Source organism: Pongo pygmaeus, chromosome 9 (assembly GCF_028885625.2).
Source record: "Pongo pygmaeus isolate AG05252 chromosome 9, NHGRI_mPonPyg2-v2.0_pri, whole genome shotgun sequence".
NCBI lineage: Eukaryota > Metazoa > Chordata > Mammalia > Primates > Hominidae > Pongo > Pongo pygmaeus.
Window position 1 is genome coordinate 16,064,525 of NC_072382.2, and position 16,218 is coordinate 16,080,742.

Genomic DNA, 16,218 nt, shown 5'->3' on the forward strand with positions numbered 1-16,218 from the left:
GGTCACAGATGACTCCAGGAGGCAGACAGCCTGCAAAGCCAGCAGCTCTGCTGTGGGGGCAGGATGGTGCTGGGAAAGCAAGAGGGGGAAAAAAAGAATATTTATGTATTGATTTATCCATCCAAAAAGTGTTTATTGAGCCCTACTTTGTGTTGTTTGCTATTCCCGATGCTGGGGGTCAGCAGTGAACACATGGCTCATGGCCCTTCTTCACTCACATGTTACAGTTACCAACATGCACAGAGCTCACCTCCTCCCAAGAGTGGCTCCAACTGCTCACAGCATATAAACCTGTCTGATCCTTCCAACATCCTATGCAAGAGATGCACTTATTAACACCATTTTAGAGACAACCACATTGAGGCACAGAGAGGTTAAGGAAACTTGGTAAGATCACACAGCTAAGCCAGAAAATCTGGCACCAGAGCCCATTTACTATGCCATGCTCTTGTGTTTATGTAATCCTTATAACGTCCCACACTGCAAACATAGACCAGAAACTCAGAGAGTGTAATGAATAAACCTACCACTAGGAATGGGGAAAGCTGCAACGGGACCTCCATGCCAAGCAATGGGGTCTATCTCTGCCCCTCATGCCTGTAAGGGAGGTGCTTCCCCAGCTCTAAGCTACTTTGAGCCTGCCTGGGGCTCTGTCCCTTCCCAGGGATGACGACATGTGCACCAATGCTGGGAGATGGATGTGAAAGAACAGACGTGGGAATGGGAATGTTTGTGTCTCACCAGGCCACCCAAAGCTGCTTTTCTTCTGAAACTGTCCCCAGGATAAATCAAACCAGGATGGGAGGATGGAGAAGAAAGCTGAATACAAAACAAGGGCCACTGGGCCAAGAAAAGAAGAATGGACTTGTTTCTGGACTCTGTGACCTGCTCCCCAGGGCCAGGAATGGTATGGTGGATGGGCAGTCAGGAAAATCAGGTTCAAATCCCATCCCTGTCAGCAGTTTCTTGCTAAGGTGGTTAACTTTTCTGAGCCTCAATTTCCCCATCTGTAAAACTGTGAGGGTCTTGGGTTAGAAGATGCCACGGAAACTGGCTGACAACTTCCCACCAACATCTGAGAACAAAATGGCCACCGGAGCCCTGAGTCCTCCACTTATGGCCGATTCTCCTGGCCCAGCCCTTTCTGGAGAGGTTTGGGGAAAAGACCCGGCTTCCTGTGTCCTGCTCCCAGCTTCCCAGCAGGGGGCAGCACTCAGGACCCAGCCCTGCACCTACCTTCTCCCTCGCCATCTTCAGAACCCCCACTCCAGCTGATAAGTAGCTGTGATCTGGGTGACAAAAGCCACCTTTGTTCCCATAAACTGGACTGGCAGGTTTCCACACCCAATCTGGCCAACCAGGTAATAATCCAATCTCCAGAACACCACACATTTCAGGCAGCTCAAGAACTCAGGGGCAAGGTGTGGAGAGAGGGAGGGAAGGGCCCGCATGTGGACCTGGGACACACAAGAAGATTGTGGGTTCAACAGGTGGGAGAGATACATGTCCCTGCCAATTGAGGAGAGGAATGACATGGCCAGTAGGCTTGTCACTGGGCTCTGGGAAGGAGGGGTCTGGGGAGAAGGGGGATATTTGCTTGTGAAATCCAGAACTGTGTAATGGAAGGAGCTCTGCACTGGAGTCAGGGAGTCTTTGTTTTAGCCCTGCTCAGCACTGACCTTCTTTGCCTTTGGGAGAGCCACACAGCCTCTCTGCATTTTGTTGACCATACCTAAGTTACCACAGCCGTGAACAGGGCATCCTAAATGTCTGCCCCGTGGGGTCCCTGTGAGGATTTAGGAACTAGGTCAAATAACTGTAAACAGCTGAGCCCTGTGCAAGTTTGGGTGATTGTTTATGCTTTTACCTCCCAAGTATAAAAGGGGCATTGGGCTGAATAAAGACGTTTTCTGCTCTAATATTCCAATTTTCTGATTCTTGAGGTCATGGGTATCCAAAGTAAAGTTGAGTGCTGGGCAGTACTTGAGACGGTTGAGTGGGCAACACCTGATCTCACCTTCCCCACTATTACTGGTTAAACCTTGGAGAACAGCCCATGAAGTCCCAGCTGGTCACACCCTGTTGGGGCCCCAGCTTCAAAAGCCTGAGCTCTCCTAGAAAACTGCAACCCAATGGCAGGCATGCATCTCACATCCTTCAGGCAACTCCATCAGCCAAAACTGTCTGTCCTAACCACTTCTTGGCCAATCATAAGACACCCCCTGCCCCCATTCAGTTGGGTTGTTCCCTGATATGGAGGGTCTTTTGTTTCTGTCGCTAAAACATAAAACTAAGACAAGAGAAGAGAGCTGCAAGGTGGCAGAGAAAGGAGTTTTGAGGGAGGGAGGGAGGGAGGATATCTCTGCAGGCACCATGACGAGAAGCAGTGTTTTTCTCGGAGTTATGCACCAGCCCAGGAATCCTCCAGCAGGACAAGGATCTTGTCTCTACGGCAACTGAGGCCCAGCTGGAGACAGAGAATCCTCAGCTCTAGAGGAGGGGGCTAGAGGGGTGACGCTTGCCTCCACTGCACAGCCCCCTTCTTGCTTCCCTTTAGAAACCCCCTGCTTCTGTCCCTGAATAATTCACAGGATCTTTTGTTCCTGCCCCCAAACCTTTCTCTTCATCCCACTCCTCCCGCCCTCCCTGGTCTTCCTTTTTCCGTGGGAAAGTTGCTGGAAGAGGTCATGGGCAGAGAGAGGAGGGGGAAAGGGACCCTGCAATGACAGAAGGTCGATGGCAGTGCCAGACAAAGGGAATAAACACGCTAATTAAATGGCCAAGAAAGGCTGGAGGAGAAGATGGGATTGGGGGTGAGGGAGGTGGTAAGAGGTAAGAAGTGAAGGGCTGGAAGATCGAGAGGAGTAGGCAGGGGCCTCCCTCATCAGGAAAACAGAGTAGAGAAAAAAAAAAAAACTTGTTTCTATAGCCCTTTTGAAACTGTACTGCCCGAACCTCCACCCATTCTCTAGCCCCAATTCTATTAGCGGGCAGAGGAAATAAAGAAGATAGATAAAGCTGCTGACTCCACTCCCTCATTGAGATTCAAAGCCACCTGGGTGCCTCTCCCTCAGTGATGGCATGAAGTCACTTGGCATTTGTCAAGGGCACCAGAGACAAGGTGGGATGTCAGATCCTACTCAGCTTTGACTTCAACTACATGGATACCTGTTAACAATAATAACAGCAATCACAATGACAGCAGCCTATACTGACTGAACTCTTATTATGTGTCAAGCACTGCGCTAAGTCTATACACTTAGTATGTCATTTGATCCCCAAGACAACTGTAAAAGGAAGTTACTATTACTATCCCATCTTACAGATGAGGAAACTGAAGACAGAGGATGCAAATCTTGCCCCAACTGACACAGCAAGGCACTTGGGTTCAAGCCCAGACAGTCCTAGTTTCTGGAGGACGGGTTCTTACCCAGCACAGGAGCCTCCCTCCTCCATGCTAGCAATCACCCTGGAACTCTGTTAGAGGCCCCCAGGATGGTGCTGTGTGAAATCGGGGAGAAATTAAGCAGCAGCAAGGTTTAGCCATCCATTCTCCACTCCCAAATACTTCTGCCATCTCAGGGGAAGTCATGAAAATCTTACGCATCTCACCAGCATTTTGCCTTTTATAAACTGCCTTTGTGTACAATGAGGAGCTGGGCTTTAGCCCAAAGAACAGTGGATTAGGAGACCAAATCCAACCCCTACCGCATAACACATGAGCTCTGTGTTTCTCCTTGGGAAATCAATTCTGAGCAGGATGTCTGTGCTTAATACTTAGATCACAGAGTAAGAGAATGCACTGCCAAGGGGCCAACTCCCTTAGTGGAGGTTTTCATGATAACTCCATGGAGTAGGTAAGTCCACTGGATCTTGCAAAGATTCTGTGGCTCACTCCAGTGACAGAGGTAGGAGTAGGGGCTGGGCTTCTGGATTTCCAACCCGGCACTCTTCCCACTCTGTGGTGTACCCTCCTTCATCCCTCCTCCCAGTGCCAAACCTCTGTGTGCAGGGACCCAGCTGAGTATCAAAACCACCTTCTTAGAGCAGCCTGGACTTTCAGACTCAGGCACCCAATGCAATTGAAAACCATCCTGATCAGCTGGGATCAGGGGCCACAGGCAGAGCCAGGCCTCTCTGGAGACAGAAAGGGAAGATTGGGTGGCTGTGAGATGCTAAGAAATCAGGGGCTGGCAAGCAAAGGTTGCAGCCACCATATGGATCTGGGTCACTTCGATTTTATGATCAGGAAAATCAAGAACATAAAAACCAATACAAACAGGACCTACAGCATCAACAGGTTGTCACAGAAATAACTGAGACAATGTATGGAAAGTGCCTGGCACATAATAAGTCATCACTAAAAATAGGCCGGTATTCCAATTTGGAGTCACCTCTCTGGCTTCCAGAGAGACTACAGGAAAGAAACTCTCATTTTGCACCTACTGGATGCTGGGCATTGTGGTAGGTACTTGGTAGAAGAGGAGCACAGCAGAGTCAGAATCTGGGCTCTAGTGTCAGATGTCCTAAAGTCTGAATCCCACTCTCTGCCAATGATTAGCTATGTACCCTTGAACAAGCGAACATCTACTGTCTTCATCTATAAATGGGATAATGCCTACTTGCCTGTTTCACAGAGTTGTTGCAAGGATTAAATGAGATGATAAAGCCCCACACTACAATATAGTGGGAGTTCAATTAATGTTATTAATGTTGCCTATTATTGTTTAGTAGGCACAATCTCATTCTGTCACCCAAGCTGGAGTGTAGTGGTACAATAATAGCTCACTGCAGCCTTGACCTCCTGGCCTCAAGAGATCCTCCATCCTCAGCCTCCCAAAGTGCTGGGATTACAGGAATGAGCACCACACCTGGCCACAATCTTCTTTAAGCCTCACAGCCACCCTAACAGGCGTATTACTGCCAGCATTTACAGATGAGAAAGTTAGGACTCCATGACGTTAGGGATCTGGTCCTAAATCATATGGCTAGTAAGAGCCAAAGTCTCAACCAGAGTCCAGATCAGAGGCCAAGCATCAAACCCTCCATTATCCACCACACCTACAGCCAGGTGCACCACCTTCACCTGCAGCCAGGGGTCAGCACAAGATGAGGAGAAGCTTAAGTCTTGGCAGCCCCTCCTTCTTCTGATCCAGAAGATCTGCTGTAGCCTGTCTCTACCGTGAGTAAATGCTCTAAGGCAGCTGCGGAAGCACTTACCCAGAGGCGATCAGCACCCGGGACTGGGCAATGGCGAGTCGCTGCAGGTTGGAACGATTCAAGGTGGCCAGGGCCACCCTTCCGGTCTTGCCGTTGGGTCCTGGGGGGCTGGCAGGAGAGCCCACGGTTGTCCCAGTGGGCATGCTGGAGGCTTGTCTCCGGATCACCTGCGATGGGGCGGTCTTCAGTGGGCCTCGAATGGTGCCTGTGCTGTCCAGTGGCTTGGCCCCAGAGCCTGGTGGTGGGGGCAGCTTGACCACGCCAGGAGGGGGCATGTTCTTGCGGGTCACTGGCGGCTGTAGGGGCCCAGTGCTGCCATTGACCACGGCTGCCTTAACACTCATCACCAAGACACACTGGGGACAGGAGCAGGGGGACATGGGGGGCGAGGTGGCTGGCCCAGGGCTGACTGGCCAGGACTGAGTCTTAGGCAAGGTCCCCGTGACCATGGGGTAGATGAGGTCGAGGCGCCGGCGGACACGGCGTTGGCGCTGGGTCTGACGGTTGATCTGGCCCATGGTGTTGAAGTCAATGACGTAGCTAAAGCCAATGGAAGTGAGGTCGATCCAGGGGTGCTGCTTCTCATAGGCATGCTGGATGGTGATGCCCACTTCCATGTCGTAGGGCGTCCAGGAGCCATTGTCGTTCTCCCACTCCCACACCACGCCCTTCCCAGGGGCCGAGGAGGGGTCGTAGTAGTTGCGGCGAACTGGGCGGAGAGTTCCTGCCAGGGTGGGATAGGGGAGAGGTCAGAGTCAGCATGCAATTACACTGAATGGCATGACATTAACAAGTCATGCCATTGCCATAATGGCAAACATGAAACAAGTCCTACTGTGTACTGGGCATGACACTGCCTGAAGTGCCAGCTTTGAATGAAACTCATTTCTCCCTTTAAGATGTCTATAGTCCAACCAGGGTAGAAGCAGATGAGTTACCACATGAAGGATATGGGTGGCAGTGTAAGGTAAGGTAGCAGAAAGACTGCCTCCTGGTTTGCAGTCGGGACATCTTGGTTTGCAGTCAGGACATCTTGGTTGGCAGACAAATTCATTCCATTTACTAGCTAATATAGAACCTCTCAGCCTCCCTTTCCCTCCTGGGAAACAGGATAACTCCTTCCTAGAGTTTTTGTACAAACTAAATATGACTCACTTATTTATTCAGCAAATATGTATTTGTACATGCCAGGTTCTGGATTTCATGTGAACCCTATGAATGCACTAAGGCATGTAAAGCCCTTGACACACAGTAGGTGCTCATAATGATCATATTCCTTCTCCTCTGTTCCTCTAAATGCTCTTGTGCCAAGAGTCATGAGGAAAAGAATACAGGGCTGTGGAAGCCTAGGGGACTGAGGGAAGACTCTGCCTCCATGCGGGAAGGCTGCCCAGAAGTGGCTGTGAGGGAGCTGGATCTCTATACATTTATGAATTCTGTCCAAAAAAAAATGGTGTGTTACTATGAGAAGAAGGGAAATCAGGTTGGGAGAACTCTCTCATATTTCCCAACATTAAATCTTATATCAGTAGCAAAAGTAACATTCTCAATGGTCATGAGAATAATTTTATATTTATCTGATGTCTTTAAGAAGTTAAACCCTCCTAAAGATAGGATTGTCTTAATTTTCAGAGTCTCACTTTGGGGCCGGGAAGAGGTCAGGTTTATTACAGGGTAATGGTACAGCAGATATGAACTGGCAGGACTGTAAGGGAACTGAACCTGTAACTGTTGCCTCTTTCTCCCTCACTCAAAACCTGAATCCTGACTCATCCTCAACCAGGGCTCATTTCCTGGTATCAACATTAAGGCTAAAGATGTCTGGCTCAGGGCAGGGTGGGGAGGTCCGGGAGGGCCTCTGGGATGCTGGAATCTCTGCATCTGTCAGCTTAAGCTCTATCCATCAAAGTGGTGAGAAAAGGCTCCCTTCACCAGCCTCTGACCCACCCCTCCTCCAACCCAGAGGGATACACCAAGACTGGGGACAGAATCCCATTCAAGGGGGGAAGAAAAGAAACAATGGCTATTCAGGCCTTTGCCAGGGTCATAACCCGCCCCCCACCCCATCTCCAAGCTCCTTAATGACCCAAAACATCAACATTCAGAGGCACAAGGGAGAAGCAGAACAATCCCCTATTCATCACCAGGGCCTCTGCTGGGGAACATGGGGGTATCAGGATGGTGGGGGCAGGGGAGGGGGAGGCAATAGTTCCCTGGTTTGCCTCCATTTCCTTCGTAAGTGTGCAGTTTGCTGGGGAACAAAGAGTATGGGCTTTGGGGCCAATAGGGGTGGTTTTGTCCCTTCCAGCTGTGTGATTAAGCCTCAGTTTCCTCATCTGTTTGGGTCCTGGGTAGTGACTTCAAAGGGTGGATTTGAGGATTAAATGAAGAAATGAATGTAAAACTCAAAAATAGCACCTGTCACCATGGCAAGAGCTCAATGAAAATTAGTGATTATTTTTGTAATTTATTTTCTATTATGTGTCTAAGCAGGATGGAGAAACCATGGAGAAGGTTTAGCTCAGGGTGTGTGAGGGTGTGTGTGTGTGTGTCTCTGTGTGTGTGTGTGTAGGGTGGCAGGCGGTGTAAGAAAGAGAGAGAGAAAAAGTTTCTATATAGCTGACACAGGATTTTCTTCTTGGTCACTTTGCAAGCCAGGGACCTCTGGCTGGCAACACCCTGCCTGGGCCTCACTTGGCCACACAACCTGCTGCAGGAGATGGCAGGAGATGACTCGCCCACTCTGCCCAACTGGGCCAAGTTTGGCTGCACACCAGTTCCTAAGTTCTTGTCCCACACCCAAGAAGAATGAGGATATGCTGACAATCGAAGAGTGAGCAAGGTGGGGAGTTTTCATGAGTGATGAAACAGCTTTCAGCAGAGAGGGGACCCAGGGGTGGTGCCCCTACGAAAAAGTGGGAAAGTCCCTGCAGTGTGGCTGAGTCCAGGGCTTTTATAGGCTCAGAATAGGGGAGGGGCAGGCTGTAGGTAGTACTGGAAAAGGCAACATTTGATTGGTTAAAAGGCATTATTCAGAAAGAATCAATTGGGAAAGGGTAGAGAAACAGGAACAGAAGTTCTCACTTTGGGTTGCGGGTTTTATCTTGGACCAGCAGTCCAGTCTTTCAGCCTTCAGGCTGTTTTTGGCTTGAAAGTGGGGTTTCACTGGGGACCTGCCCCTATCTGCCTAGTCATTTGGCTGCCTTCTGCTGCTCTCAAATTGGTATTTGCACAATCTTTATTACTTACAAAGCACCTCACATATCCTATGTAAATTTCATAGCAATCCTAGAAATACCTTTCACAAATGAGGAAATTAAGTTTAGAGAGTTTAAATGGCACTATTTTATATTCTCTCCAGGGTGGCAGGGACACTGCAATTAACCCCCTCACAGATTTGCCTAAAAGACTTTTTTTTTTTTTTTTTTTTTTTTAAACACAATACTGTTATCAATCCTGGAGATGCCTGAGAGTTGTCCCAGAACTTCTGGAAACTATGCCATGGATCTATAATATACCTTTCTGGGTTTGTCTTCCTCAGTCTCTGTGTTTTCTTCTATTCCTGCCTGACAGAGGCCCCTTTTATCCTCATGCATTCTCCCAGAGTTCCCTGACTCCCTTCCCCACAATTCGCTAGGTCCCTTCTACTGAAATGGCCTCCTTTGCCATTTTTACCTATTGAAATTCTCCTTACCATTCAGGTCTCAAGCCATTTTCCATCCATTTCTTAAAATGTTCTCCCAGCCCAGGCCCCACCCTCAGGAAGCCTGAGCTGTGTAGCTTGACTATGTATGCTGATGTGCATCAATGTTTCAGCAACATTTTTCATACCATCCCGCCTTAAGTGGGGGCAGGAATGCCACTGTGGAGCTCTTTGCATTCTTAGTGCCTAATGCAGTGTCTGGCAGTTGCAAGGGCTCCAGAAACTGCTGTGACTGATTGAAGACTTCTGGCTACTTTAATATTTAATCATTTATCACATATCACTGAGCACTCATTAACTGCTATGGGGAATGCAGATTCAAGCATTCCTCAGGTAGCTTTCAGTCTGAAACAGGGTTAGAAGACAAGTGTGTGAATGACTATTTATGAGGCAGAACGTATCACAAGGAGAATGCCAACAAAATGCATGTTGGCAGGAAAATCGACCATGTCCCCTCCCTGCGTAAATCCCTTCCATGACTTCCCATTAGGTTGAAATCTAAATCCCCCCTACCCACCAACATACATGGCCCCCTCATTGCCTAACTCTGCCCACATTTCAGCTACACTGGCCTTCAATCTCTCCTCATTGCCAGGCTTCTCTGATTCTGGGCCTCTTCACAATGCTGGTTCCTCCCCAAAACTCTCTGGTATCTTTTCCATAGCTCTTCCCACAGGAAGAGCTTATTTCTTCAAGGAGGCCCCCTGGGCAGTTCTGGCCAGGTGAAATTCTTGTTCCTTTTAAAAAAATTTTAATAGCATTCATCTCAATGCGCAGTTACATATGTATTTGTGTGGCTAATTTGATGAATATCTGTCCCCTTCACTAGAGAGTGAGTACCATGAGAGTGGGCATCAAGGTATGTGCTCATGGCTGTATTCTCTATGCCTGCATGTCCTAGTCACTCCAAAATATTGATTCAATAAATGAAGTAATGATGGTTTGGAAAGCATTTCAAGGTGTGGAGAATGTTTTAAGAAATGAATAACAAATGGCATGGACTCGTATAACAAAAAGAATTTTGAGAGGTAAAAATGGCAAAGGACAGTGTTTCAGAAGAAGGGACCTCAAGGCTAGTTGGGGGGTGAAGAGTGTCAGAGAACTCTAAAGGAATGCATGAGGATAGAGGTAGCCTCTGTTTGGCAGATTGGAGGGAAATATAAGGCATAGAAGAAGACAATCCTGGAAAGATATGTTAGAACCAGAGAGGGTATGGAAGGTCTGAAATGTCAGGCTATGATAGATTTAATTTGTAATCAATGAAGAGCCAGTAAAGTTTGTTAAGAAAAGAGGGGCAAGACCAGAGCCACTCTGTCCATTAGTTCCAGGTGAGTGGAAAGGTGTTGGCATAGAAAATGAAAAGAAGGTGACGAACTGGAGAGACCTTACAGAGAAAAAAATGGGTAAGACTTGATCATGAGTAGCTGAATGCTTTCCAAGTGAGGTTTGAGGATTGCCTCCTTCAGAATCTCCTGGGATATGAATTGAATCAGCAGTGCCCTTGAGACCTACAGGCCAGCATCTCCAGGGCCTGGGCACGGGAATCTGCATGTGAATGGCCACCTTGAGTGGTGCATGGGTACACTCAAATTTCAGCTGTTGGGCTACAGGGTCTATGTGCCTGTACCTATTAGGTGCCCAAATAAGATTCTAAATGACAAAATGAGTCAAAGAATCCTGGGTTTGGACCACGGGAAAGTGGTAAAATGGTGTCAGAGGGATGTCAAGAGAAGAGCTGGTTTTGGAGGGAAAGTTGTTGAGTTCAATTCAACGCTAGAGGAGAGTCAGAGATAGCATGCAAACCTCAGAACCAAAGTGTTGAGACAATAGACATGGTGGGATTTTACTCGCTGATTATTTTCAGAGACCACCCTATTTTGGATGTGCTAGTTCTCGACTTTTCTAGAATCAGGATTATAAACCAGATAATCTGTGAAGTAACCCAAGGAAAGGGGCTCCAGTAGGATAGGGATTGAGGATGTTCATAAACTAAGGATGAAGAAGGAGAAAGAAAATCAGTTTTTTACAGATTTTCCACCTGCGTTACAAAGCACCCAAAATCTTTCAGCTTCTGGGAAGTGGAAGGCCATGCCTTCCAGGCATGCACTGAGGTCTCTGGGGCATGTTACACACATCTATGTAAGTGACTCACTGCCGTTAGGGCATGCGCTATGTCCAAGAAATCCCAGGCCGCTCTCACCAGCATCCCCCACGCCCACCAGAATATTCCATGAGGACAAAGAAATATTTGGATGCTCTATTATTGCTATATCTCACGTCTGGAACAGTGACTGCGCTAAATAGTTGCTCCATAACTATTTACTGAATGAAGAAATAGGACATAGGGCACCTAATTCAGAACCTCAGCCCTGCCATTGACTAGCTGTAAACCCTTGAGCAACTTAATCACTTTCAATTTGTTTCCTCACTTATAAAATGGGGATAATAATAGGTTCTTCATAAGATTGTTGTGAGGATTAAACAAGATAGTGTGTACAACGTGCTTGGCATGATGCAGACACATGGTGCATCCTGCACATTGTAATTATCATGTGGTCATCATGATGCCTGCCTCCTCCACTTCTATGCTAACATAGGGTAGAGGGTTTTGTGGGGGGGCTAAAACGCAGCTTCTGTCAAATCATTTAATTCAGCCCACTCTCTTTCTTTCCATCTGACACTTCTCACCACTTTAAAAGACATAAAGAAGGCAAAACCTGCACAGAAAACTCAGAGCTGGAAAGAACGTTCCTTCACCCTGTGCTTATCAGTATCATCACTGGCACAGGGGCCAACCCATTCACCTGTTGATCTGCATGATGGGAGGAAAGAAAAAGAGGGAAAGAAGAAATCTTAAGGCTGCTCTTCATTCTAAAAAAAAAAAAAAAAATGAGGCCTGACCATTTAGAGACTTGCTCAAGGTCACGGAGTAAACAGTGAGCCTAGAATGAGAGCCACAGTTGTTTCTCTCCACTCTCAGCCTGGATCTTCCTCATCCTGCTACTGAAACCCTGGAGTTGGTAGGGTCAGGCATGTTGAAAGGTACAGGGAAAGTGATGCTGAAGTAAAGCTCTTCAGTCACTGCCCTACAACAGAAAAAGGGCAACCCAGTCAAGGTAAATGATGGCAGGTGGAGAGGGCCCCACCGAGGCTTTTGGAAGTGGCCAAGAGCCAGTCCCGTCTATCTCACCCCATCTCTTCCCTTATTCCAGATTCTCTAGCCCAAAATGCCTAGAGGAGACTGGCATAGAATGCAAATAAGATCAGACCCCTAGGCAGTCTGGGGAAGGAGAAGGGCCCAGGGCAAACAGAGGCAGGCAGATGGGTGTCTGGGACCTCCCAGCCATCTCCCTGGAGACAGGCTGGATGAGGTCAGGAGCCCAGGCGAGTGGAGAGCCTGAGGACTCTCTCAGCAGCAGAGCAAGCAACTTCCAAAAAGACAAAGCTCTCATGTCAGGAAATGTCCCCATACAGAGGAGGCAACAAAAAAGGAGAGGAATCGCCTCTGGGCAGGGGACTTCCAGCTCTCTTTTGTTTATGGGGATGTTTCTGGTTCCCAGCTTTGAATTATGGCTCAAGGATGGTGGGTAATTTAATTAAACATTGCAAGGGCTTGGCCGAGGTTGCCTGGGAGCCACTGGTTTAAAGTTCTTACCCTGTCATGGCCTCATCAATGAGATTGAGAGGAACTATGTGTGTGTTGGTGGAGAAGGGAGAGGAGGGGGCTCAGAGCTCAGAAACCCAGAGATTCTTCTATTCTTTGACAAGCGCCCTGACAGACCCAGCTTTTTTGGGAATTCAGCCCAGTGTCTGCAGCACCCAGCACAGGGCCTAGCGCACAGGAGAGAGGTATTCAGGATGGCTGACCGACTCTAGCAATGAGCGGATGAAACCACAGCAGTCTGATGATAAACACACCCTGAGGCAGCCTTTAAAATGATTCAGGGCAAGTTCTCTGCCTGAGGTTTAAAGTCCAGGGAGCGCCATTCTCTGACTAAATTGCTCACCACCAGGCAGTCCTCAGGTAAGAGTGATCAGACCTGGGAAACGTAGCTTCTTTCCTTCCATCCAGTTTTCTCTACAACTTCGCTTCTGTAGAAAGGGTCATGAACCTTTGTAGATACCTTGCCTATCCTAAGTACCCCCAAACACAGATTCCACCTTTGCTCTTCCCAAACGTGGGAAAGGGGCTGAGACCTTTCTGTCACAAGGGTGGTTTTCCAAATGCTGCAGAGATATACTCTGAAATAGAAAAGCTAACACCTGCTTTTTTTTTTTTTTTTTTTTTTCAGGACTGGAATCCCCTGTCAGGTGCTTTAACTGCTGGTCTCTCTCTCTCTCTGGTCCCACCTCCGTGGCTCAGCTCCGCCCAACACACACCCCCTCCACCCTCACCTCCACAACCTTTACCCAAGTTGCACAATGACATTCTCTCCCTCCCCCTCAGCCACACTTAATCCTCTTTCTCAATCTCCCCACATTCCTCTCTATTCTCTCCTCCTCCCAGTCTCCCTCAGCTCCACACACGGTTGAAGACCCTCCAGATTCTAACACTTCCAGAATCCTCTCCCCAGAAAGCTCTCCTCAATCAGCCAGTGTCTGCAGAGTCCTTGGCAAAGGGGTTGCTGGGAGTTATGACTAAAGACGGGGACATGAGGGTGGAAAGATACCCCTTTCCCATGACAATCCTAATTAGCACACAGGATGTGGGGGCTTTCCAAGGAAGCAGAGAGACTCTGCTCAAACAGCTGTTCACTGGGGAGGGCCTTTCCGAGTCATCTTCTCTACTTCCTCCGCAGCACACCGGCCTCTCCAGGCTCCTCGGCTGCACTCTTGGGAAAGCCGAGCCAGAATTCCAGAAACAATGGCCCTCTCCCCACCTGCACTGACGGAGGCAGAAACTTCCCAGGTCATCGATTAAGCAAGGACGGAGCAAAGAGGGGCAGTTCTGCTCTCCCTCGGGCAGCACCCCAACTCCCCACCCCCCACGGCCCCATCCTGGAGGCTCCCTTCCTGGCTCTGACCTGGAAAGGCAGGTCAGCTGGGAAGCGGGTTTGTCCTGGCTACAGTGACAACTTGATTCTCATGAAAAGATAGGAGTTTGGCGCTGCAGGAGACCATGGGTTCCTCACAGGCTATGGTTTCAAGAGGAAGCCTGGGGACAGTTTCTCCTTAGGAATCTGCGTCCTCCTCCTCCGCAGACAAAGGGAGCGGCTTCCCTGCCATGCATTCCGAAGCCCCGAGCCTCCCCCTCCTCTCTCCATCTGCTCCGGCCTGTTGCTTCCGCGCTTGTAGTGTGTAGCAGAGGCATTCGCCAATGCCACGGCGTCCAGGGTACCCCAGCCCCAGTCTCTCCTCCCAGGGAGCCCTGCGCTTCCCTTACCCGACTGTAGCGAGAACCTCCGGGGAATCCCTTCTTCCTCCCCCAGTTCCCACACCCAGGACCCAGCTGCGGGGAGGCATCCCACACAGGAGACGCAGAGGCAGTGAGATCGGGGGTGAGGGGACGTGTGGCAAGCCCCAGCGTGCCTGAAGCAAAACAGGGTCAGGTCAGCCAAGGTGCCGGCCGCCACGGGATGAGGGCAGGAAGCCTTTGCGAAGGGCTAGGATTCTCTGTAGTCTGGGGCAGCCCTAGAATTTCTACATGGAAAGACTTAGGGCCACCAAGTGCTGAAAAGCAGGGGCATGAAAGGGGTGGGGAGTGGATTGTTACCGACTAGGTTGAAGCTGGGTTTGCAAAACCATAACACTGATACTATTTGCATGGATGTTTAAGGGGGAGGGAGGATCCCGCGAGGATCCAGGGGAGTGAATCGCCTCCCACCACCACCTCTTGGTGACACTGCTGCACAGAAGTGCCGACTAGGTGGCCAAGGTGGGTTCACAGGGAGGGAGGTACCTTGGCAGGTTGGGAAGGTGGGAGCAGGCGGGGAGGGGTCAGGGGCGGCTGGCTCACCCGTGTCTTGGCGGAACTGGTTCATGGATTGCAGGTCGATGATGTAGGGCGCGAGACGGCTGTCCACCTGGCCCAGCACCACGCTGCCCCCCGCGCGGGGGCCGGCGCGGACCACCGCCTCGATGTGGTGGCTCACCGCTGGGCTGTAGGGACGCCAGCGGCCGTGCTCGTTCAGCCATTCCCAGACCACCACGGCCGAGGCCAGGAGCATGGCGAGCCCGGGGTTGCGGCGCTGCGCGGCCCGCCTCCCGGGCCCCGAGGGCCCGACCTCCTCCGCTTCCTCCTGCGCCGCCGCCTCCGGGCCTCGACCGCTCCCCCTGCCCCGCGCCCCGCCGCCCCGGGCAGCCTCAGCTCTGGCCCATGGGCTCCTCCCCAGCCGTGCATCCACCGGGGCCGGGACACCTGGGCCGCCTGGCTGGGACCGCGCGCCGCCGCCGCCGCCGGGGTCCGCTGCTGCTGCCGCTGCTCCGTGGGGTCGAGTCGCTTCATGCAAATGCCCGGCTCTCTGCAAACAGGCCCCCGCCTTGCAAAAGCCACTCGGCGGGCGCGCGGCCCGAGCCCCGGCGGCCGCGAGCTGGGGCTGACGGCGAGGCGAGGACCCAGCCCTCGCACCAGTTGCGCCTCGGGCTCTGCAGACGCCGGGGTGGGATCTCGCCGCACGGCCGCGCTCGGAATGGCACGCTCTGGTCCCCTCCCCTCCCCTCCCTCCCTCCCTCTTCGCCGCACGAATTGCAGTCGCCGCCGCTGGGAGAGCTCCCCCTGCCTGTGGCTCTGCTCAGTCCCTTCCAGAATGAACCGCCCCTCCCAAGCGGGGCGCTAAGGCAAACCCGCGCCCGCGTGTGTTTCCCTGGTTCCTTGATGCAGAGAAGCGACCCGCCATGACACGGCCCCGGGACCACCACTGTCGCCCAGCCGCAACTTTGCAGCCTTCTTCCCCAAAATGTAATTTTCTCTCTCTCTTTTTTTTTCTTAATGCAGCATGATCAGTGTCCGCAGCGCGAACTGGAGACACGCATTGTCTCGGGGCTTGCGCATGCACTGGCACACTCACAGTCGCGCACACACACACGCGCGCGCACCCCCACGCCTTCCTTGCCCGGGCGCCTATTACCTCATCCTCTCCCGCATCCTTAGCTGTCAGTCAAGGAAGCAGAAGACACGCCCCCTGCTGCTCGGGCGAGTGCCCTGGAACTTACTCGCCCCCTGCTGGCCTAAAGTGTCGTGTGCCGGCCAATGGCCACTCCAACCTCTGCTAATGAGACCCAGTCCAAAGGGATGCAGCAATTTGGCTAATGATGGATTTATATTACCTATGTAGGGAGCAAATGTGGTTTTTCTG

The 16,218-nt window shown here is 50.7% G+C and overlaps 1 protein-coding gene across 2 annotated transcripts in view; it reads right to left on the reverse strand.

Moving 5' to 3' along the window:
• The window catches only part of DTX4 (deltex E3 ubiquitin ligase 4), a 33,175-nt gene extending 18,071 nt beyond the window's left edge, over nt 1-15,104 (reverse strand). For both annotated transcript variants that reach the window (XM_054439886.2, XM_054439885.2), the window contains exons 1-2: nt 14,880-15,104; nt 5,221-5,944 (exon numbers count right to left, since the gene is read on the reverse strand). In XM_054439886.2, coding sequence (XP_054295861.1) covers nt 5,221-5,944; nt 14,880-15,090 — 935 coding nt within the window. In that variant the 5' untranslated portion in view covers nt 15,091-15,104. The remainder of the gene's footprint in view (nt 1-5,220; nt 5,945-14,879) is intronic.
• Between the last annotated feature and the right edge of the window lie 1,114 nt (nt 15,105-16,218).